Here is a 26,157-nt window from a genome sequence, read left to right as displayed (position 1 = left end):
AAGAGGTGGGACCACGTGGGTGTCTGTAGCATCTTTAAAGAACCTTCACATAAACTTGTATAATAATACATAGTTATTTTATACTATTTTAAGATAGATCTGAGCCATAAAACTTTTACAGTAATACATGTGCATCTGTTACATGCCAGAGGGGTTATTAATAATACTGGACAATCAGGCCAATCTTCTATGTTTTAATATGAAGGGAACAAAAAGACATGTGGTCAATGAAGCTGCATACTAGACAGGTATACTAGGTATGAGGAATTCTTGGAGGAATCAAAGGCCATGTCAACCATAAAGATGATGTGAGCCATACAATGTCAGAACCAATAAATAAGCAGAGGATGAGAATTCTGAAAAAGGATATAATTATTTAGAAAATTTAGGCAATGAATGGAGAAAGAAATGAATTCAAGAAGGATGCAAGAAACAAAGGATTTCTGGAAGAAGGATACTGGTAAATATGGTTTGGTAAAAACAACTCTATTTTCTATCAAGTGAATGTTGAATGCTTTCTTCAGAAACGACAAAGATGATCTAAAAAATTTCTCTTACTGCTTAGAAAACACAACTAAAATTATTTAAGAGAGAAATTCAATTATTTTCATTGCATGTTCCCTACTGGATTCAAGGTTTCATTTCAACTCACAAAGGGCAAATAGTTTTCAATAAATATTTTGAAAACATCAATATTGTAATTATATGTGAAACGTCCAAAAATAATGCCAAGAAATTTTATTAAAATTTTATTCTATGTTTTCATCTTTGTATGCGTGTATAATTGAAAATTTACAGGCAATATTCAAATCACAAACTGGTTATATAAGAAATTTATTTTTAAAGTTGAGTTGTTTAAATTCATATATTTTCTATTATTACAATGTGACTAACCAAGTAATTAGTCCATGAAAATCTATTTTGTTCATAACATTAGTAAATAACAGTACTGACAGTACCAGCTTGAATTTATGGGTCATAAGGGCAGAAAGCAAAAAGATGAATTCCGAGGAGGAATAGTGACTTATCCTCCTTTCTAGCACTGGCACCAGCACCAGACAAGTTTCTGAAAAAGGCAAGTTTTGTCACTTGTACCCCATTTTCTGTTTCTTTCCTTTAGCAGACTAGTAGTATCTTTGACCAAAAGCCATCTATCTGGAGCTTTCATGCTGCTATTAGTTCTCCATGTGGCATCCCAGTTAGACCTTCCCTACCCAGCCATAGTCTTGCCATGATTTAAAATTTTTAAATGGCAACCCAAGTATTCTGGAATTCAATATAAACTTCTTAGCCTAGAATAGGGAAGGGACTTTATGATCTGATCTCTATGTTCTAGTCTCATCTTTTATCCCCTCCTCACTACCCAAACTGCCTATATTCCCCATATGCAAGTTAAACAGAGCTACCTGCCATTCCCCAATGATGCCATCCTCTCATTTATCTTGATACTACTTTCCATGCTTTTTCTGTTTCTAAGAACACCCTCTCCTCTCTCTTTGGTCATCATTATTTGAGCGTCAAAACAGACAAGCAGGTTAGATGGTTCACTTCTTTTATTCATCCAGCACCAACTTTATCCCAAGCATTATGCTAAGCAATGCTCTCACAGGATCTTAACATTCCATTAAAAAAGAAAGTTGCAATCGTTTCTGTGTCTTCATCAACAGACTGTGAAATTAAGGTCCATATGTTTAACTCTGTAATATTCAAAGCTGAGTAAAGAGTATATTTTTATTGTATGAATAAAAAGACATGCCAAGCTACCTGCTCCATTTTCTTTGCTGGGTTTAGGAAGAAAAAATTATTTTACGTTAATATGTGAATGGCTGGCCACCAGTGAACTCAAATCACTAAACTTCCGCCTAAATCTCACCATCTGTAAAATGAGGAGAGTTACATTAGAACCTAGTCAATAGAGCTTAACTTTAAGGTCTTTTTCAGTCCCCAAACAATAAAAATCTCTGACCCTATTTTTAAGATGAAACCTTTGCTAGATCAAATTTCAGAAACTGAAAAAAGAAAAAAAGTAAAAATTCATGCAATGGGAAAGAAGATTTTTGGGACAAAGAGCAAGATTATTTTGCATACTATATTTGTCAAGAAGTTTGTTTCCCTGGCCAACTTAAGCTATTCATTCTTTTTTTTTTTTTTTTTTGCATGGGCAGGCACCGGGAATCAAACCCCAGTCTCCAGCATGGCAGGCAAGAAATCTGCCTGCTGAGTCACCGCGGCCTGCCTGGTTATTCATTCTTTTAACTGCTTTCTTTATATTCCACTTCTGAACCAAAGACTCTCTAGAAGCATGGAATCCAATAGAACTGTGTGTGATGATGAAAATCTTCTATATCTATGCTGTTTAATGTGGTAGCTTCTAGCTACATGTGGGTATTGAGCAGTTGAAATGTGGCTATCATGACTGGGAAAGAGAATTATAAATTTTATTAGCTTAAATGTAAATATTCATATGTGGCTAATGGCTCCCATTATGGAGCAGCTGTAGTGTAGCATGGTTCCTTATGAATGGGGAATAAGAGTAGTCACTCTAATCTAACCTCTTTGATTCATGTGACAAAGAATGAAACTCAAAGAGGTTAGGGTCAATGGCAAAGCAGAGCTTTATACCCAGGTCTTTTGATTGCTAGTTTTAAGTTCCTTCTACTTTGCCATGTGGACCTTTGAGTTAGATGTTAAGTAGTGGTCCAACCTATATTTTTAAGTTGTACAGTAATTTCCAAATAAACTTTTTATTGCTCCTTCTCAGTTTACTTTTTAACTAGAGTACCATAATATACACACTGAAAAATCAGAATGAGTTAAAAGCTTTATAGAAGAAAATCTGGAAGAAAAATGTTTAATACAGTAGAAGGATTCATTCCTGTTCTTTATGCCTGAAAATGAAGAAAAATTATTTCAGGAGAGAAAAATGAAGATATGTCTAAAATTAAACTATAGCTTTAAGATTAAGAAGGTACTTTTAAAAGGGGTAAGGGAATGTCCCTTCTTTCAGAAAATATCCATTAACTTAAGAATACTTCTTGTTATGCTGTACCCACTATTGGATTCTATGCAATGGCAGCACCTTTGGAAGGTGTCTTCTGTATATATTTAAAATGGAAAAAAAAAAAAAAGCCAACCTTGAATACCTACTGTAAGAAAATTATAATTTTGTAAAACCTGGGATTCTAAAATAATTCACAGAAGCACATATGCAGCTCTGCTCACAATTCCCTCTTCAATTATATGTAATCTATTGTTTTAATACATTTATTAGGTTTTACGTATCAATGGTGTGATGGTTTGAAGCTGATGGGGTTGAGCCTGTGTCCTGTGGACCGGGAAGAGTCCAGCCTCCATCCCAATGCTTGAGGAGGGCAGGGCCTAGAGTCCCAAAGCCACCCTTTAACAGGATGGGGCCAAGAACATTTCCACGGCCATCACCTCAATGTTTGGAGATGTCAGAGTCTTCACCCCAGTGTTTACAGAAAACACAGCTGCTGAACAAGCCTTTGGAAAGGGTAGGGCTGCTGCTCCACAAGTCCAAGGACAAGGTATCATTCTACAGATGACTCTCAAGACTGTGAAATCTAATGGAGTTTGCCCTACAGGGTTTCAGGACTGTTTGGGAATGGTGACCCCTGTTTTGTTTCCAATTTCTCCCCTTGTCAATGGAAATGTTTATTCTATAACTGTCCCTCCCTTGTATATTGGAAGCAGGTATCTTGTTTTAAGTTTCACAGGTCCACAGCTGGAGGGGACTTGTGCCTCACGACAGACCATACCTATAACTGATTTTGGTGACACTTTGTACTTAATATTATTATTGAAATAATAAGGCTTCTGGGATATTTTGATGGAATGGAATGCATTTTACATATGGAAAAAACCTGCATTTTGGGGGTTCAGAGGGTGAAGTGTGATGTATGTAGGTTCAGAGGGTTGAAGCTGCATGTAATTCCAGAAAAGATCATGTTCTTAAAGCTAATCTATTCCTGTGGGTGTACACCTATTATGTGTGGGACCTTTTGATTAGGATATTTAAGTTGAGGTGGATCTTAATGGAGTGCTATATAAGAGAGAAAAGCCATAGAAGTTGAGACAGAAGCAGTCAGAAGCTGAAAGCAAAGAAACCCAGGAGAGAAGGACCAACAGACATTAGCTATGCGACAAAGGAGTCCCAGATCGTCAGTAGCTGGTCATTGGGGAGAAAGCATCGCCTGTTGATGCCTTGATTTGAACATTTCACGGCCTCAAAACTGTAAACTTGTGAGTTAATAAACCCTCATTGTAAAAGCCAACCCATTTCTGGTATATAACAATTTGGTAACTCTAGCAATAAAACATATGGTTATTATTATTTTTTTCATTTCTAGAAGTTCAAGAGACTTTACAATCTGCTAGGTCAATTTGATAGTCTTTTGTTCTCATGCTTTTAATTTCTTACTTTATGTTTTTAAATGTATGTTTTACAGATATACCCATAATTGCATTATTTCAAGTACTGGTTTACTAATCCTAGTATTCTTCATTCACGTCCAATTTATAAATCTTGATGAACACACTTATGTTCTCAAATATATGTATTTTATAGTTTTTATCTTTGTATCTCTAATCTTGACGGTGAATCCATCTTAACAGGATTTTATATATATGAATCCTGTATTGACAGTGTGTGTCTTCAAAACAATTTGCATTTGTTTCTGGTACCCAAGGATTATTATCAGTTGAGGACTCTACTTTCACCTTTTAAACATTACTTATTTGTCAAGGGGTTCCTGGACTATGAAGGTAGGGGAAATTTGGACCCCTATTCTAAATATAACCTATGGTTACAACCTCTTTGAGGAAACATTTTACTCCTTCGACCCAGATGGACATGCACAAAACTCTCTATCAAAACAAGGACAAAATTTTTTTCTAGTCTATCTCTTCAATTAAAGATAGTATTTCATAGGTTGTAGCTTTATGGGAGGTGGGGGGTTGGGCAGCCTCAGTTCTAACTCTCTACCTAGAGGGAGTTCAAGACCTTATCTCCTATCCCCATGTAGCTATTTTCTGTTCTTGTGTAGATATTAAAACTCAAACTCCCTGTTTATTGCAAGTAGCAGCATACCTTAATCCTGCCAGGTTTAGGGGAGATCCAACATCAGCTCAAGCTTTCTGCTCCAGGTTTTTGGGGTTCCTCTTCATTTGGGGTCCTAGGTATTTCCCTAATATTCTTACAATCTCAGCTGCTATACATTAAAAAGACATTGCTATATCTAGCAAATATTTCTGGGTGTTTTGTTAGTGGGCGGGTTACATAATCAAATCTGCTGTACTGCTAGCAATGCAAGGTATTCTATGTTCTTTACACTTCCTAAATTTCTATAGAGCCAAATAAACCACTATAAGAACTAGGTAAGATAGAAGAGTGATAAACTATACTATGTATATATATATTTTTCAGGCTAAGAGCAAATCTCTGTTTCTCATCTGCATGGAAGTTTCTCTGTACTAAATGTATTAAAGATAATAGTAAGATCAAGGTTCAAAACCCTAAATGAAATGAAAAATCACTGAGAGAGGTGCCAAAATAAAAGTTAGTCTTTTATTAAAGATAATTTATCTGTTTTAAATCAATAAGAGACACTTGGATTATTCTTACCTCTGAATTAATAACTTTAATCAGGAAGAAAATGTGATATACCGTCTTGGTTAACAAAGAAAGTTGACGACATCTTTCTAGGTACACTTGTATAGATGGCTCTACCCTTTGCTGTAATTTACTCCAAAAGAGAGTGAGTTCCCTAAAAAAAAAGTTTAAATATAAGTTGGACCAGTAATGTAATAATCATGGACCACTGAAGTCACTATATTTGAAATTAAAATTGGTTTAGATTCCCATTTACATATAAGGAAGTAGTTTAAAACCAAGAAAACAGTTTCTAATTTTCTAAAGACTAAATAATAATGTGATTTATCACATTATTAATATTTTCAATCCTACACAGAGAAGCACTACTTTTTACTAGTAAAGTACGTAACTTTAACCAAGGTTTACAAATAGTAACTTTGAGCCACATCTAAACTTATGTAAGAAAGCATGATAAATAAATGAACACATAAAGCATCAATACACAATGATTTTTTAAAAGCATTTCTCTTTTATCTTAACTTCTAGCTTAAATCTAAAATCAACCGATAAGGTTATCAAATGGATGTTAAGACCCAATGATGACACAGAATCCAGAGTAAAAGAAAAAACTAATCTGTGAAATTTTGAAAAAGAAAACATAAATCAGTAACTATACTTTTCATAGAAAATAATTCCACTAAAGTGATGAATTTTCCACCTTTTGACCTATTTGCCTTATTTCTCTTCTGTCCTCCATGATTAATTTCCAAAAATACCTACTTCCCTGCTTCCACTTTTTTTTTTAACCAAGTATTCTCCTCAACACAGGCTGCTCCTATTAACATTTCTTCAGTTTTCAATCTTAGGAACTCTGGCCTTTTCACCACCCACTTGAATAACTTGCTCACTTACTGGATTTTTAACCTATATATACTGAGGACTTCGAAATCTGTCTCACTATTCCTGAGACAGAACTTTCACTTCTCTAGTTCATTATAAAACGTCTCTTTGATGTCTTCTGAAATCTGAAACTTAATGTTAATGCACAAAAAATGACTTGACATTTTTTCCAGTTCATCATGTTTCTGATTTAATGTATCACTGTAACAGATTCTCTGCTTTCTCCATCTTCAAAAATTGTAACCTTTACAATCCTTATATCTAATTCCACAAGCACAAAGAAGCCTTCATAACTTCCCAGCTGAATACTTATTGGCTTTCTAGTTGTCTTTCTCAACTGCATGGCCATTCCTTCTCTGTATTCTGTCCTCATCAACTAGCCCTCAGTTCATTCTCAACTGCTTGTCTTACAGTATTTCTTAAATATGAAGGTCTATTTTGTCCTCCTTCTCTTCAACGGCTTATAATGGACTGCTTTAACTTATAAGGCATCAAATGTTGATGTCTTTTTCGCAATATAACAATTTCTCAGTCATCACTGACATTTATGCCATAGTATACTTCAAAAATCTACTTGTTCTCCATAAATACACCTATTTCTTCTTGCTTCAGAAATCTTGCTACCTGCATTTAAATCAATCCTCTCTGTATTGCATATACAATTTTCCTTCAAAACAAAACTCAACTACTCAAAAAACCTTCATAATTATGAACCTCAATCTTCTTTGATAACACAACCATTTATTTATCTTGCCTGTTCTATACTAATTTGTATGACGTCTCACTTAATAAATATTTTTTAAATACCAGAATGTTGCATGTTGTTTTCTTTTGTGTTCCCTCAAAAAACAACAGAACATTGGGGCCAACACTGCAGTTTTAGCTAACACTAATTTAAGACAGCTGACCTTAAGTTCTTTTAGTTAACTGGAGTCAAAATCTCCATCAGATGTATACTCTCAAAGAATTACACATAAGGAGCTCCACCCACTTGGAAATTTTCCATACAATGAAACTTGCTTTGAAGAGAAGAATTGAAAAAGTTGGTGAAGTGGGATGATTTTTTTATAGGTGGAAAATTAACTATATTTCTATACATGGATGGCTAGCAGTTAGCTTTGCAGCTAAATTTGTGTAATATTCAGAGAGAAAAAAACACATTCTATCAGGTTGCTTACATATCTGAAAAATTTATTGTGGCATTAGACAAAATAAATAACTCTTTCATCTTTCAACGTTTAAAGTTTCCCGACCAATAAGTGATCACTATTAGAAGGCTAAAGAATTAAGCAGCTTTTTAATACAAAGTTTTTAAAATTTATGACTTGAAATGTTTGATAATCAGTTTGCACAGAATATGCAGTACTAAAAATAAGCTTTTTGTCTAGATAAGTCTTTAATAAAAGATTTTTAAAAATATGTTCATAAACTACATAAATTCTCACAACCTTTCTTGCATTAACAAACTTTTCTTAAAATAAAAAACTTACCAAGCACAGTACATATCTCCATGTTGTAGCTGACGTGATAAAAATGCAGTACATAAAACAAGAGCACTTTTTTCATCACCTTCAGATTCTAAGTTACAGATCATTTCTAGTGCATCTTTGCAATCAACTTCTGAAATCTACAGAAAAGGTTAATAGAAATATGAAATAAAATGGTTTTACATTAATATATAGCAATAAACTATAAAATTTAATTAGATATTTACAGATCGTTTTCTCATTAAAACTGTAGTAACTTACACACTATTAATTCACAATTTGTCATTATGGGGACAAAGATGGCAATTTTGTTCTTTTTTTTTTTTTAACTTTCTTCATAACCAGTAAAAATTAACATAGTAATTTTAGGAAAACAGGAAGAAACATAGGAGAACCAATGGATTTTCAAGACTTTTTGCAAACCTTCCTTTATGTAAATAATTGATGCTAATTATAAGTATCCCTACTTATAGGGATATAGACTAATGACTGTTTATTCATCTGAGGAAAAACCAGAATTTACAAAGCATTTTAAATAACTATACCACCTTTAAATTAATCTCATCTCAATTTCCTATAAATTTCCACTATTTTTTTCATATAAATTTAGCCCATCTCAAAGCTTGTCAAGAATCATTACAACCTAGACAAAGCAACTTGCTTCATTTAATTACATATTCACATTTATTGCTTATTCTTATTTTAAATAATTAAACTTAATTCTTCATTACCATGGGTTTAGTATATAAAAGAAAGAGTATTAAGGATCTCTACAAGCATTTGCTTTAAGTCAAGGGATATGACAACATACAATCACAAACCACTGGTACTCCACAGAATAAAAAAGATTAATTCCAAAATGGTACAGCTGACAGTTGGCAAAAAAGAATTAGACACCAAACAAAGACCATTAACACTCATGTATTAAGAGGTGATTATGTCTCTCATGTCGGTTTTTCTTTCTTCTCACCAATTTTTTCCCAAGGGAAAAGTGTGTGATGTATGTGTGTGTGGATAAAAATTCAAGTGTTTAGGTTTGGTCAAAGCGATAAATGGAGAATATGGTGTTTCTAAGGTTGATTATAGATAATGAGGATAAAGCACAGAGACTCAGAAGCTACACTTTATACATTAAATTGGGCAAAAAAACACTAAGACCAAGCTCTATGTCTATATGTTTAACAGCAACAACTTCTTTAAAGACGTTAAAGTTAGTGGCAGAGTTAAGAATAAAACCAAAGTCTGGTATTCCCTGGTACAGTGCTCTTCCCATTACACCCTCTGCCTGCCTATTTTTTAACAAAATTTTACCCATAAGTGATCTTATTTAAACAAATAAACAAAGGTATGTATTTAGGAGAGAGAGGACGTGCGCATATCCTTTCTTTCCCCTAAAGGGGGCAATGTCTTCATTTTAAAGGGACAGGTGATCTGAGTACTTTCCCTTGGGGCAGAAATAATAGACCTTAGAGACACTGAAGTCCAAATTCCTATTACATTTCTAATACAAACATAAAAAAGTAATAAAAAAAGAGACACTTAACAAGGAATGTGTAGATTTACACATACCCTGTTCCTTCTGGCACTATATGATTTAGTCTTGTTTCTGGGGCAGGATATATAGAGAATCTGGTTGAGAACATGAAAAGTCTTAATGCCACCTGCTTAACATAAGAAGGAAAAAAAAATCATTTCATATGGCATCAGAAGTACCAAGAGTCCTCAGAGAATTTTCCTGAGGACCTCACAGAGCAGGCTGGGTGGCTGCTACTTAACTTCAGATAATTAAACCAAGAGGGAATTTGGGTTCAGTATTACAAAATCTTCCGATTATTCAAAAGAGCTAAAATAACAGATTTTTACTGGATTTTTTACTCAAGATTACAAAGCATAGTCTTTAACTTCAAGGACAGCAACAATTCTATGTTTAATCAGTTCCCTAATAAAAGGTAGGCTTCTTTAGGGAAGGGTCCATACTTTACTCAACTTTAAGCCCTGAGTACCTAGAAGGCACTTATCAGTCACTTAATAAAAATTCACTGAAGGGAGAAAGGAAAAAAAGGACAAATGGATCTAGGGGAAGGAACTGAGATGATGAGACAAGCTTTGCTGAAGATGAAACGTATCTAAGATGTAGCAGCACAATAATTTATGTAAGAACTTCTAAAAATGTTAAACAAATTTCAGGGGTTATCAAGAAATTTTATACATTTTCTAAATATACTATCTATGTAATTATTTTAAACTAATAAGAAAACTTCTCCAATCTTCTCTTTTGCTCTAATATAGTGGTTTAAAAATCAATTACCTGTGGTAAAAGAGAAATAGTAGGGAAAAAGATCTATAGGTTAGCCAATGTCAAAACTAATAATGTCCTAAGCTAGAGCTCATGGTTCCATTCCATCCAGCTTAAATATTGCCTGATATCACTCCTTCCATTATTCTCAATATCCTCACCATACCCATCATATTTATTCCTAATCCTGATTCAAGCCTCCTCACTTCTATTCTGAAGAAAACTCACATGATCACTATTACATATACAACTTCTAGCCTCATATGAGCAGCATCTAGCTTTTTTTCTGAGGCTATCCTTCTCCTGGACTGATTACAATCCCATTCTATCTACTCTGTTAATTGTCCTCACTATCTTGTATCTCAACCTTTTCCCTAATATCCCCTAATATTTTTTTTGCCCTACAGTCCTTTTGTTCTACAATCCCTTTGCTCCCCTCTCTCTATTGCTCTGGAGTCAAGGGGTACTTATGGTAGGAATACAAAACACTTTTAACACATTAAGCATGCACAGAATATTGTTATGTACTATATTTCTTTATCTAAATTCCTTAAGTACATATCTCCCCTATTTCCTAATTAACAACTTTTAATTCTCCTATCCTGTCACCAATGCCAGTTAGGAATTACGAGTCCTTCAAAATTCAAAATTTCCACTCTAGCCATAATTCTACTCTCAGAATTTTATAGTCATAAGACTCACAAATACAGGCATAGCAAGCTGCATGCCAAACTAGAAGTAAAAAAAACAGAATTGCATGTCTCACAGAGAAAATGAAGTTTTACATTGAACATGCAAAAAAAATTAATCCTTTTATATATATATAAATAAGTGAAAAAGTTCTTTCCAGAAGGAAGAAATATAAGTTCTGCTATTAAAAAAATCTGCAAAATTTCTTCAAGTCATTTAAAAAGAAGTGAAGTTAAGGCCCAAGTGCTGACAAACATAAATATCCTATTAAACTGTTAAGCACCATTGTCTTTTCCATAAATTTAGCCAAAGTATTTACAAAATCCACATTATTTAAAAGAGAAGCTAGGTGAAATCTGTTTACATGTAATTCTGAAAGCTGCTTAGCACTCACTACCTGAGAACATATCAAAAATTTAAAATTGACAACAATGGTCCCTCACTGTCTAACAGAAAGGGAAATCAAAGAAATTAAAAAATCTAATTAAAAATCAATTTCTCCACTTAAAAAAAATTACTAACAAAGGAAAGCATACTTACCTCTTCAATTAACTTTTCATTTGGTGATGATGTACAAAGACAGACAAGGTAAGTTTGCTTAAAACTACCTTTTGTACCAATCTCTGGATGGTCAGAACACAGCTTTGCTAGAGCAGTTGCTTGACTTAATTGATTTGTTTTGATTAGATGTTTAATTCTCATATCCAACAAGATGGGACCCTCAAAAGCTAAAAATTCATTCACTTTAAAAAACAAGACATAACAGATTATTAACATCTGGTAATAATTCATTTGCAATACAAATAGTTAATAACAATTTTTATGCACAGCAACATTTTTTTCAAGTTTCCTTATTTTTGTCAGTAGGCTATAAAAAACAAGTTTGACCTCATAAAGTAAGAGATTATACTGCTAATTTTTTAAAGATTCACTAAATGTTTGCCCCTTAGAGCACCATTTAGAATAAGGTGAATTAACTTCTTAATGATAAAAATAATTTTGCATTGAATTCTACTAGCCATTACTATTAAAATTATACTAAATTCTTTTCCCCAGTTGTTATTCTTGAATACCAAGGGTTAGCATCACCAGAAATTTGCAATGCTATGGCATTATATATTTATACTGGTAACCACAAAAGATATTCAGATATTCTAGAAGACAATATTCAACTCATATTTTGTTCAGTATTGATGAGACAGTTTTCCTTTATAAAGCTGAAGTGTATCTTTCTTTAATAGATGTTTTAGAATGAATTAAAATATCTACAGAAAGAGGGGAGAATGCTTGCTGAAGGTTAAGTCTCATAAAACCTCTGTGGGTTAAGACTTAGTTTTAAAACATCAATCAATAAACCAATAAATATGTATTTACTTGATACCACTGTACTTAATAATCTTCTACTTTGTTCAATTTCTTGGATTTACTAGTGCTTATTTGAGCAGCTACAATAAGAATTTACCTTTTATTATTGGTTTGTGAAGGAGAATTTAAATGTTAACAAATAAAATTTAAACTTGTCCCTAAGTTTTCTTTACCAGGATGAAAATCATGTACAAAACTTTAATTTGGTGATGGTTAGCCTAAAGCTTTTGGAAGATTTTTAGTAACAAAATTTAACTTCATGTTCTATAAATAAAAAACATATTTTTCTCTACTTGTAAGCAGGCTGGAAGATCTATCTAGCAAGGAATTTGCATATTAGATGACAGAAAATCAGGGATATTCCTTCCTTCTTTAAATATCCTGTTTCTCTCTTCATACTTTTATTATTTTCAATCTAACTATACTTCATTCCACTGTGAAAAGATTCTTGAATAAGGCATTATGATCCTGGCTCCTCAGTATCAAAACCATGATATTATATAAGCAATATAACAGAGATTCCAAATTTCATCCTCTTCCTGAAGTCTAGACCTCTATCTGTTACCATCTATTCTTTACATTAGAATAAACCAAGAAGTATAAAGACTAAACACAGATAAATAAAATGAAAAGCATAAGTTTCTGGTGCCTTTGTCTACATGACTTACTGAGATAAAAGGCACTACTCTTTTTTTTTAACGTAACAATTTTATCAGGACTATATTGCAAATATCTTTTTACAGTTCAGGTCACTGCCAAGGCAAAATCTGTAAAGATTTTAGATCAAAGTTTTAAGAACAACAAAGTTAAAGCTATTACAGCTAAAAATAAGTCATTAAAAACAACAACAAAACAACTTTAGTTTCCTATTATTCTCTCAAAAAAGTCAACTCTAAAGAGACATAAAGTCTGGGAATTATTTCAAATATTCTCACAAAAACTCAATCAATAGATTCTGAAGGCTCTGACGGAAAAATTTAAAGATGGCAAGTAACAAAATTGACGACAATCTTGATAAGTTCAAATAGTATCTAAAATTTAAAATAGCAGCATGTAAATTAGAATGACAAATGATGCAAAGCAATTTCTGTGCTAAGGCAATGAATAAGAGAATATACATTAATATCATAAATTTAAAAACCATGTTTTTTAAACCAAGGTAGGAAGCCACTGTTTTACTTAGTGCAGTACTGATTTCAAAGAGATACAGATTAGAGCAGAAGGGATATTGTAGATCATTTAGTGCAAACCCATCATTTGGTAGATGAGTAAACTGAGGCTCACAGAAGGCAAATGATTTAGTAGGGTCATAAAGCCAGTGAATGACAGAACCAGAACTAGAATAATAAGGTCTTCTGACTTCTTGCTTTATGCAGAAAACATATCTTTTGTCTACTTCCAATTACAATGGTGCTTCATACCAGTAAAGGGCTGTGAAGGAGCATTAGCTATTAAAGGAAAATTATTATGTATTCTGAAGTTCATGATTCAAATGACTCAAAAGCAGATTATAATACCCAATTCAAAAGCTACCAGGAGCTCTCTTCTCATCTTCCATCCCTGCCTACTCTCCATTTCTCCACTGCTTTCCACATCTCCGGCTCCCCTCCTCTTGCCACCCCTCCCACCATATTTCCCTACTTCTCTCCAATTAAGGAGATGTTTTGCCTTATACAGCTATAATATAGCAACAAAGACTAGCTGGTGGTTAGTGCTTGTGAAATTTACTGGAAATTTTTTTGTGATCCTGTCCCTGAGCAGCTAGATGCACTGAATTTAACTCTCCACCCTTCTTCTTTCACTCCCACCCAACAAATACAGAATATTTTCTTACTTGTGAGTAGCCTTTTTTGGTCTATTTTCTCTTTATTCCTGCACTTAAATAGAATAGTGGGTTTTATTACATTTAAGCTTTTCAGGAAAGTTGGATGACACAAAATGACAATGTAAATGAATGGTATATTCAGCCAATTGAATTAAGAAATAAAAACAGCATTCTTCCCAGAAACTGCTACTTTCATTGTATTAAAAAGGAAAATATTAATTCCTACATTAAAGATAATTAACATTAAACATATTATAATAAGCTGGATCTTGTGATATAAATATCTGTTGAACACGTAACACGGACCAAGTCAAACTTATTTAGTGGACATATGCCCTACACCCAGATTTGCACATGACTTCCTTTGCAGCCTCTCTAATTAGTTGTTTCACAAGTATCTCAAACTCAGCACATACAAATCTGTATACCATATATGTGTTATCTACTTCCATTCGGTTGTGCTCAAGCCAGGTACCTAAACGTTGCCCTTAAAAGTGCTTCTCCTGCCTTCTTCTAATCTACATATAAAATCTACTATCTGTCACTTCTAAATATTTCTCAGTTCCATTCATGTTCCCCCATCTCCACTGCCACAATGCCCCAGCCCAAATTGCTAATCTATCAGACCACCTTGTACCAGCCTGCTAGTCTTTTTTTGTTTTTGTTTTCTTTTGGGGTGGGGGGGTTGGGGGTAAGTGCATGGGCTGAGGATCAAACCCAGGTCTCCGGCATGGTAGGTGAGAATTCTACCACTGAACTACCCTTGCACGCCCCCAGCCTGCTAGTCTTTTGTATCCACTCTTATTCGCTACCATCACATTTTCCACCAGGAGTCAGGGTGCTTTTTTTTTTCTTTTTTTTCTTTTTTAAAGCAGACTTCTCTCATTTAAAATCCTTCAGTGGTTCCTCCTGCCTTCAAAGGATAAATCCTATAATTTTCATCATGGCCCACTTATGAACTTGTATTACTCACTTCTTTTTTAAAACTACAACTTGTATTTTCTCCTAAAAAACAATTGGGCATTATTAGTCCAAAAAATTCAAATTCACAAATTAAATTTAAAAAAACTTCAAGTTCTAGACCACTGGTACTACACTGGCTATACAATTGCCTGGAATGTCAATAAAGTACTAACACCTGGAGCCCACACCCAACGATTCTAATTTAATTGGTCTGAGGTAGATCCCAGCACAGCAAATCTAAAAACTCCCTAGGTGATTTTAAGCTCAGTCAGTGCCGAGAACCATGACTCTTGGTATTTAGTGTCCAAATAACCAATTAGGGATCTTTTAGTCTTCATTCCACCTCTTACCCTTTTCTGAGGGAAGATGATGCAATGCTTAGAGGTAATCGATTTTTCACTTAAAGGTTTCAGAGTGTCTTAAATCATGGAGGCTGCTTTTTCATTAAGCCTGATGGTAAAGCTTTAGGGCTGTAACTGATTTTTTGACATTAATGATATAAAACAGAATTTTTCAAGATTAAAAAATATTATGTCATAGATGAAACCAGTTTGTGCCGTAATGAAATTTTTGTGTCAAGTAAGAATTTTTAATATCACATTTAATATAACATTATTATAAAATATATCCATTAAATAGAAACAATATACTTTTCTAGGATGTTTCAAGCAGCCATGAGTGCTCTTTCAAAAATCATTTTTACTAAAATCAAAAATTTAGGGCCAATATACTTGTATTTAATTATAAAGTAGTAGGATACAATTAATGTTAACAAAATTTAAAATATGTCATGAGCCTGAAATGGGAAAATGAATACCTTTATAAACTTACTGTGGTTAAAAGATCTATGTTAAGATCTATGAGCTTACTTGTATCCAGAATCACTGATCCACAAAGATCTAAAGGGTGCACACAAGTAAAAGGCAACTTAATTTAGTAGTTATTTTTTAAAAATAAAATTTAAAGGGCTCTATTTGCTTATTTTTTATACCCAGAAAAGGTCAATTAAGGATAAAGGGGAGAGAAGTAGGAAAGGCAGAAAGTAAAATTAGAAAATAAGGACAACCAAAGAAAAATGAGTTAGGAAAACTATTTCTAAGCACCAAATACAGCCTATGAGGAACTTCTTTTAGTGACTTTCCATGAGTAATGTCCTAACAAAAAGAAATTGTCGCTAGATTATGTTGAGTCTAGGTTCCAGAGTGACACTTGTGGACATTCTTTAGATAAGACAGGTAGAAAGATCCACACACAAAGAAAAAGAAACATATCAAAAGAAAAGTATCAAAGAGTAAATGAATAGAAGATTCACTATCCCAAAGCAAATGCTGTCGTATATAATCAGATTGGGCCTTGCTCTATATATTCGGTCAGTATTAATTATCACTTGCTCTCTCCTCCCATCCCTTTAAAATACTGTTAATCTTCTATATGGTAACACCATAAGAAAGCAATTTTTACATGTTCAATTCAAAATGTAAAGTTTAATACTGAAACTGATAAAAGCTTATTTTCCCATAAAACTATTAGGGATTTCTTAACTTTAGAAAGCTTTAGAAATTCCCTTTAAAAACCCAAGGGTTCTGAAAATGAAAGACAACTAGAGTGCTTAAGATCAAAGAAAAGGACTGGCAAGCAGATAAAACTATAATTCATGCAACTGTAAATTACACGAATATGTAAGTAGAGGGGATGTGCCTAAAGAACTGTGTGACTGAAAAAGGGAGCTCTCTCAGAGTTTAGATTTTTAAGTGTCATAAACAAAAGTAGGAAAAGCAGGTTCATGATCAAGAATACACCATGGTATCAGAGATCTGGTACTAATCTATGCAAAAATGTTAAGTAAGGTGGAAACCCAAGATGATGACCCTGATTGCTAAAGACAATCAAATTGGGAGTGGTAGGTAACTTCTTGGGAAAGGTCTGCAGTTTGAAGTTTATGTTATTTATCAATCACAGAGAAAAGGAGAATTTCCCTATTCCTTTGATGGTTCTGATAATGAGCTTTTGAATGAAAAGGACAGAATGAAAAACAGAAGAAGTGGAAATAGATGGAAAATGTAATTTTCAAAATGGAGACAGAAGAATAGATGTAATTAATCCTGGGCAATAGTCTAAAATTGATTATATTAAAAAAAGACGGCCCTTGATTGTTCAGAAAAAGAGAATGTGACTATTAAGAGTCAAGGCAGGCTTACTAAAAATAAATTAGTTCATACCTTTCACAAAAATTAACTCAAAATGGATCATAGACCCAACTTTTAGAAGATATGATAGGAGAAAAATCTAGGTTACAGCTTGGGTTTGGTGATGAATTTTTAGATACAACACTGAAGCATGATCCATTAAAGAAAGAAATCGGTAAGTTGAGTTTTATTAAATTGAAAATTCCTGCTCTGAGGAAAACACTGCTAAAATGGAAAAGAAGAAAAAAAAAAACCACAGAGAAAAAGAAAATATAAAATACATATCTGATAAAGGACTTGTATACAAAATATACAAAGAACTATTAAAACTCAGTAAGCAATGAACAAACCAATTCTAAAAATTTGAATATCTGAAAAGATACCTCTAAGAGATGGAGAACATGCATATAAAAGATGCTCAATACCATTTACACTATGGAAATTCAAATTAAAACAATGTTGCATCATTACACAATTATTAGAATAGCTAAAAATTTCAATCATTCATTGCTGATAAAAATACAATTACTTTGAAAGACAGTTTCTTACAAAGCAAATAGTCTTGTTATATGATCCAGTAATTGCACTCTTAGGTATTTAGTTACATTTGTACTTTTGTCAACACAAAACCTGCACAAAAAGGTTTATAGAAGCTTTATCCATAATCTCCAAGAACTGGAAGTAACCAAGACGTCATTCAATAAGTAAATGGATAAACAAACTGCAGTACATTGGTACAATGGAGTACTACTTGATAAAATGGAATAAGCTGGGCGATGGTACAGTGGCAGAGCTCTTGCCTGCCATGCCAGAGACCGGGGTTCAATTTCCTGTGCCTTTCCATGCAAAAAGTAAATAAATTTAAAAAAAAGGAACAATCTATCAAGCTACAAAGACATGGATAAGTGTTAAATGCATATTGCTAAGTGAAGGACGCCAGCAAAAAGAGACTGCATTACTGTATAATTCTAATTATATGACATTCAAAAATGGGAAAACTACAGATACAGTAAACAGAACCAGTAGTTGTCAGGGGTTCTGGGAAGGGGTGAACAAGTGAAGCCCAGAGGGCTTTGTTTTTAAAGCAGTGAAGCTATTCTGAATGATACTGTAATAGTGGATACATGTCACTATGCATTTGTCAAAAACCACAGAACTTAAGAGCACAAAGAAGGCACTTTAATATATATATAAATTTTACAAAATCATTTACAAAGTTGGGGAGATCAGTATGAAATGCAGAATGTGACAAAAGAATCTATAAAAATGTAAGACCCTCACTGAAGGTGGTGGAATAATAAGGTACTGCCCTAGAAATTCTGGAAATGATTGGTGTCAAGAATAACAGAAAAGAAACCTTACATAACCAATGTATTCTAATAAAGTTTCCATATGGGTATAGGTTAGTAATTCTGAAACCATTATACATGTATACTGGGACTGATCAATTAAATAAATGGATGGCAGATGGTGGGAGTGGCTAATTTAAAAGGCTAAATACTGTAAAATTCCAACATATGACATTCTGTTGAAGTGAGAAATTACAAATATGCAAGGGAAGGAAGCTAGAATGATTTGTGTGATAATGGATAAAAGCTGGAGACATCAGTATACACTCATATTTAGCTTAATATAGAAAGATATAGCTAGTAACATATAGAATATTTATAGATATGTATGCATACATGGGTTAGTATACACACATATATTTTCTTGCTTGGACCACTGGGAGGGCCTAGAAACAATGAGCACATCTAGCAACCACATCTTAGGTTCTAATACCATTGTTCAATAAAAGAACCAGGGCTCCTTGGAGAAATGACTGATTCTAGAACTGGCGCAGAAAATATGCAAGATGAGTCTGGAACACCTCTGAAGTGCCAGAAAGTGAAGAAGTGCTCAAAGCAAACAAAATACACACACACAATATTGGGAATATGTCAAAAGGAAACAGGAATCAACTGAAAGCGCTCTCAATGGCTAATACTAGAATTTGAGCAACAAATTAAGGTAGTATTGGATTACTTAAAGAGTAACATAAATAGATCCATGACTGATATAAATGTGTGGTTAAATAATAAATGGGGGGGGGGGCAGGGGGAGAATAGACAAATCTGCCTTGTAGAAGAATTCCAAATAATTTATCAAGATGTCTGTTCTCAAGGAAGCAGAGCATAATTCCCTACTCCTTAAGTGTGGGCTGTGCATAGGCACTTCCTTCCAAAGAGTACACCATGGAAAGAAGAAACAAAGAGCAGCTTTTTAGTGGAGACATCTGAAACACTACCTTGACCAGGTGATCAGTGTTAACATCAACAGTGATATAAGTCATGTTGATATACATATTATGACCCCTTGATATGATGTGATGAGAATGGCACTTTACCTCTGTGATCTTCATCCCCAAACTCCATAACCCCAGCCTAATCATAAGAAAAGCATCCGACAAATCCCAGTTGAGGGACATTCTACAAAATACCTGACCAGTACTTCTCAAAACTGTCAAGGTCATCAAAAACAAGGAAAGTCTGAAAAACTGTCACAGCCAAGAGGAGCCTAAGGAGACATGACGACTAAATGTAATGTGGTATCCTGGATGGGACCCTGGAACAGAAAAAGGACATTAGGTAAAACTAAGGAAATCTGATTAAAGTATGGACTTCAGTTAGTAATAATGTATCAATATTGGCTAATTGTGATAGATGAACCATACTAATGTAAGGCACGAATAGTAGGGGAAACTGGTGTTGGTAATATGTAATCTCACTGTACTAGCTTCACAATTTTTCTGTAAATCTAAAACTATTTTAAAATTTTAAAAAATATTAAAATAAACTAATCTCAATACTGAACAATCTTATTTAATAGAACTCTCCAAATACTAGTTATGGTCTTTCATTAAATCTTTATGGATAAAAAAGAGAACCATGGGCCAGACACAAGGACAAATAGGTTTTTATGATAAAAGAACCATAACCAAAGAATGTTAATTAAAGGACTGAAAACAAGCAGAAAGATTTCTATAAGTATCCCAAGGGCTCATTTTGTGGATATGCCCTTTTAATGCTTATTATCAAAAACCTAGATGCCAAGAGCAGATGCTAGTAAAATCTGCTAAGGAGGAAACTGGGAAGGATATAAACACTGAATAACAAAAATCAAAGTTCCGAAGGATCTGGATGAGTTGGGAAGACAGAATGGATCTAACACAGTGAAATTTAATGGAAAATAAAATGAATTTATGTGCCTAAAGACAAAATACAAAAATGCAGATAGAGGAAGATACAATGTAAGTATAACATGTATTAAAAAAAAAATAGCACAAAGTATAAGTGATTTTAGCAGGCTACCCAAAAAAGTAATGCTATCTTAGATCATACTAACTTAAACTAAATAGAATGAAGAGGTACTCAAGTGCGTAACTCTAATCTCAATTCTAGCCAGATCAAATTTGGGGTACAGATTAAGCTCTGGGAGGTATACATTAAAGGGAATAGCAAGATAAAATGCACCCAAAGATCAGGAACCATGATTGTGGATTTAAAATCATGCCATACTAGGAAGGTTTTTAGCCTGTAGAATAAAAGAATACTAAATATGGACATGATGGCTGTCTTTAAAGATCTCAAGGCTAGCCAGTGAATGGTAGATTTACTTTTTCATATGGCTTTAGGGTTAGCACTGGATCCAAAAACTGTAGGGATACAGTTTTTGCAATGAAGATTTTCTACTAGCAGGCTAAGAATGTACTGAATTACCAAGCTACCATTCTCTAGAAGCGTTCAAGCGAAGGCTGATTTTATTTATCAGTCATGTTATAGAGGGAGTTAAACATTGGGTAACTGAAATAAATGGTCATTAAGTGCCCTCTGAATTCTGAGATTATGACCAAAGAAAGGTACAATATTATTTGCCTATGCGTAAAAGGTCCTTTGAAATTCAAAAGCCATGGAATTGACTCACATTGGCTTAGTTATTAGGGCTCAAACCTTAAACTGAAACCAGTGTCCTTAGTTTTGAGTCCCACCCACCCTCACTCGATCAAATCAAGGAGCATATTTTGATCCTAGCTAGATATCAGTAGACTCAAAATTATTCAATTAAGAGAAACTAAAAGAATTCAAGATTAAATGGATAATTCACTATTCAAATACTACAAAAACCTTCAAAGCCTTCACTATAAATAAGCTAATGATCACAGGTCATAAAGGTATATTCATTATTCTCTGAGCTCTTTGCTCTCCAAATTTACTGCAGATTAAGTTAAAGAAAGGGGCTGGATATAGGATATAAGAGCTAAGAACTAAAAGTTACCATCAAATTTGAAAATATGCGTAAATTAATATGTATCTACAAAGAGTTAATCCCTTCAACTCTGTTAAAAGAGGAAGTAATCATAGTTCTGATTTATGTGTATGACACAAAAACAACTCCCACCAAAAGCATTCTGAATAATAAAGAACCAGCTAAAGTTTCTGGCTGTAAAATCTCTGAACTATATTAAATAACATCTCTTTAGCTGCTTTATGAACTGTATTAAAGTCTGGGTACCTATAAATGCATTTGCTATTATAGAAGCTACTCCAGATTGCACAGTCCAAATTATTCCGGGGCTATGTCAGGTAATGATCAAGAAATTAAGCAGCACTTATCAATGGGCAGAGACATGTTAACTGATACAATGTTAGGTACATTCAAACAAGTGAGGAAATTGAGCAACAGTATCTTTTAAAATAAAGTTTAAATCTCTGTTAAGGTAAAGGATTCTTTTTCCTGCTCTAGCACACTGTGTGAGTTTGGTAACAAGCTATTCAGAAATTGACAATGGAAAAAGGAGTTAATCTTTTATTTAGACTAGGTACAACAGGACACAATGTAAAAAAGGAGAGAGATTAAACCTAACTTCAATTTCTGGCTCTGCCTCTCACCACTGGCAATGTGATTTGGAGAAGACAATTAATCTTTCTGAGCCTCCATTTTCTCATCTGTAAAACAGGGACAATACGGATCCTAACTTTTTTCACAAGATCATTGTGAAGGAAAAATGAACCATGCAACTAAAAGCACTTTTCAAACCACTATGAACTCCACATTATAATTTGATATTAATAATATATTATGCTAATAATTTCAAAATCTGAGATTAGATAGTACAATTTGATACTAGAAACACATATTGGAGTTAATATATTAGGAATAAAATTAATAAACCAAAGGCAAAAAATATAAAAGATTGTCAATTTTTAAATTTTATTATTCTAAATAATGAGGGTCTACTTTCCATTTCTCCAAGGTATTGAAAATACCACAATTTCTGTGGCTATCCACAAAAGCAACTGAGCATTAAAAATAAACATCTTGTGAAAACTAAGGAACAGATAGTTGGGTAGGAGCAACCTATTTGAAGTTTGGAAATTTGTTGGGTAGCCTTTTAGTAAATATCAAAGTGCCAGAGGATTGTACAAATAGTAGGCTTAAGCCTCCCTTCTCATGGCCTTCATAATCTGCTATTATGTGGGTTTGCCATTAATCAATAAGAGAAGTAGCAATAAAAGATGGAAGACGTTTACATTGGTAATAAATATTTGCTTTTGCAATTAGACATACTACAAAATGAATTTTATTTACTTCTCCAATTGTTAAACATTTTGGGAAGGTTAAGGTGAAATCTGGGCACTTTCCTAAACAATCTAAAGAAAGTATTTAGAAAGAAACAACTGTACTTTTCTTTATGGTATATGCAATTTTTGAACTTTGAACATTAAGTGCTACATATACTATTAGCCATATACTTCCAATAGGTTATCTGCTAGTTTCAGTTTAACTGGGATCTTTGCTGCCCAAGCTCATCTAAGAGCTAACACAGCAGGACAAAAACATGACTGGGCAATAAACTAGTTGAAAAAGAACCCTAATTTTGGATAAAGGCGGCTAACTTTGATTTCTTATTCTATTTTGAAGAAAGCCATTTAATCATCCTATTTCTGTCTTTCCATCTGTAAGATAAAAGGTAGCTATCAAATATAGGCTAACTTACCATCTGTCAGGGATGCTGCAGAAGGGATTTCTCTGTTTAAAAGATACTGGGAATTTTAGCTTCTCTGTTATTCTAGATTCTATAATCTTATGAATACATCTCCCCCAAAATAAATAATAAAGGTGAAGGGCCTCAAGAACCTCAGAGGAAATTTAATTAAATTGCCCCTCTTCAGGATATCCTGAGATGAATTATGTTAAAACAACTTTAAGTACTTATTTTTTCTAGTCTAATGATTTTTGTTTCTCTCTCTCTGGCTAGAAAATTTACCTTTATCCTTATCCAATGGTTCCTGGGAAAGAATAGTGCACAGTACCGGGTTTTTCCACACCCCAGTCTCTTGAGCTAGAGTAGCTAAAAAATGCAATTCACAGCTGCCATTCTCCATCAGCTTTTCATGAGCTACCTACAAATATTAAATAAACATCCAAAGAATTACAACAGATTTTTAAAAGCAAGCTTATCAGGCTTTAAATATGACACTCAAGTTTAAAAATAATAAGATTTTTATCTTGAAAATTTCAAGTCACATTACAAAATGCTGAATTCCTTTACTTTAAAGATGAATCTAAACAATAAGAAACAAATTAATTACAAACCTTTAATATAATGTATCTGTAGAAATAAGTTCATATTAGAATTTTTTCTCAAAATCTAAACCAAGAGCAAAGTTATTTCTCAAGGAAGCTTTTAAAATATCCAGAAGCAAATACATTTTATAACCTCTAAATAGGTAAACATTTTCCCCCAAAGTCTCTACCATTAATAAATTGCAACTATGCTTCAATGCCTAAGTGACAAAATACAAATATTTCAGTAAAACTGAAATATGAAAATAAACAAGTACATACTTTTTCATTTATTCATTTGCATGTCTTTGGAAATTTCATATTAAAGCAGACACTGAATCTTGCTTACTAGTTGTTTACAAGTGTTCATACAGCCAGTATATCCTTTAGGCCACAAAAGACCTACAGTTTTTATTCAATCCAGAAACCGTTTATTGAGGATTTCTATGGGCAAAGCCCAGGTAAAAGTAGAAACCAATCCTTGCCTTTATGGAACTTACCCTCTACTGGAGTAAAAAAATTTAAATACTTAGAACAAGTAAAATGAAATAAATGCTATTAAACAGGTAAATACAAACTCTGAGAGAACTCTGAAAACAGAACAAGTAACATGGAAACACTTAAAAGTTGTATGCTATTTTCAAACAAAAAGACTATTCCTACATAAAAATATTCCCATTGTAGCAAAGTTCCAGTGCTTTCAGAAATTTTCTTTGAGCAGTAGCCAAAGGCTACCTTATAGGGATTTAAAAAGTTTTTTTTCATCTCATTAACCTGCATGAAAAAGAAATAAACTAGTACTTTTGTTTCAAAAGGAAACTTAAAAAGTTAATCATACGTTGACAAAATCAGTAGCACATTATATATATATATTAGTATTACATTTGTGTATAAAGTTTATTCAATTAATTATGCTGAATGCCAAACAATAAAATGCTCTGAAATAATTATTCATCAAAAAATAAACACTTGCTGGAAAAGACACAAGTTAAGATATGCTGAAGTAGAATCTGTACATTCAAAAAGATAGTTGCAATGTGAGAAATAGGTTAAGACACCTTCATTTCAACAAATAGTTATTAAGCATCAATTAAGTATAATGCACTATGTGATATTTAATAAGATACTGAATCCCACCATCAAGGACCTTGCAGTTGATGTAAATTGTAATGTTTACGGTTAAAACAGGAGAGTTTATTTCTTTGCCAAATCACTGCTATTTTACATGCTCCCAAACTTTAAGAATAACTCTCCTTAATAATCTCCTAAAAAAAACATAAGGTCAAAAGAATTCAGTCTAGAGAAACAGAGAGAACTGTAACTTTTGAAACTAGTTAGCACAAGCATCCTTTTTAACTAAGCAATTAATAAAAATTTACTTGAAGTTATAATAGATCCAGCATAATCTAGTATTTGAAATAGAACTAAACATTTCTGAAAATACCCCCAAACAACTAAGTGCTAAATTGTGTAGTACTGTATGTAAGTAAAGTAACAACTAAATGAATAAAAGAGACAAAGCTTGTGTTTTCAATTTTGGAGAAAATGCATGGGATTTGCAGTAAAGAACCTTGGTCCAAACAACTACTCTGTGATGTTAACTGCATTAAGTTTGGCAGACAAATATTTTAGAGTATGAGCCTCAGTTTCCTCACCTTTAAAATGGGGAAATTTTAAACCTATCACCAAAAAGTTTTCATAAGGATTAAACATTAAATTCTTACAAAGTAAAATGCATTGTCAGCAATTAAAATATTTCTAAAACCAAATGAGGGCATTTTCTTTTCTGTTCCCTTACTGCTCTGGCAAAACTTTAATTATTTTTTCATAAAGAACAGTGCAATATTCAACCAATCTATCTAAATGGATATGTTCATTTAGCAAAAATTTATTGAACATCAACTATATGCAAGACATAAGAGTGGCACATTAATATCTGTTATTACTTAGATGTTTTCAAGTTTAACCAAATAATTGTTTCAGATTAAGAAAAACACACACAAGTTATACTTATATTCAATCTAATGGGTAAATATTCTCACCTGTACCAGTGTCTGAAATTGTTCCCACTGTTTATCTGATAACTCAACACACAGACACAGTAATAGTTCAACACAGCTTCTAAAAGACAAAAAAAAAGTTAAGAAAATGAATTACTAAAATTTAAAGTAAAATAAAATCAATAATTCTAACATAATCAATAAACTCCCCATAACTAATACTCT

General features: G+C 33.1%; 1 protein-coding gene across 6 annotated transcripts in view; it reads right to left on the bottom strand.

The window, feature by feature from the left end:
* The window catches only part of ZNF292 (zinc finger protein 292), a 107,348-nt gene that overhangs the window by 9,322 nt on the left and 71,869 nt on the right, over window positions 1–26,157 (bottom strand). For 3 of the 6 annotated variants that reach the window (XM_077162370.1, XM_077162374.1, XM_077162375.1), the window contains exons 3-7: window positions 25,975–26,053; window positions 23,634–23,769; window positions 11,528–11,730; window positions 8,005–8,141; window positions 5,645–5,786 (exon numbers count right to left, since the gene is read on the bottom strand). In XM_077162370.1, coding sequence (XP_077018485.1) covers window positions 5,645–5,786; window positions 8,005–8,141; window positions 11,528–11,730; window positions 23,634–23,769; window positions 25,975–26,053 — 697 coding nt within the window. Of the gene's footprint in view, window positions 1–5,644; window positions 5,787–8,004; window positions 8,142–11,527; window positions 11,731–19,712; window positions 19,915–22,229; window positions 22,294–23,633; window positions 23,770–25,974; window positions 26,054–26,157 lie in introns of those variants that run through there. The other 3 variants (XM_077162372.1, XM_077162373.1, XM_077162371.1) reach the window with 3 other exon arrangements.

This window comes from Tamandua tetradactyla, chromosome 5 (assembly GCF_023851605.1).
Source record: "Tamandua tetradactyla isolate mTamTet1 chromosome 5, mTamTet1.pri, whole genome shotgun sequence".
Classification (NCBI taxonomy): Eukaryota; Metazoa; Chordata; class Mammalia; order Pilosa; family Myrmecophagidae; genus Tamandua; species Tamandua tetradactyla.
This window is presented reverse-complemented; position numbering and strand designations above follow the sequence as displayed.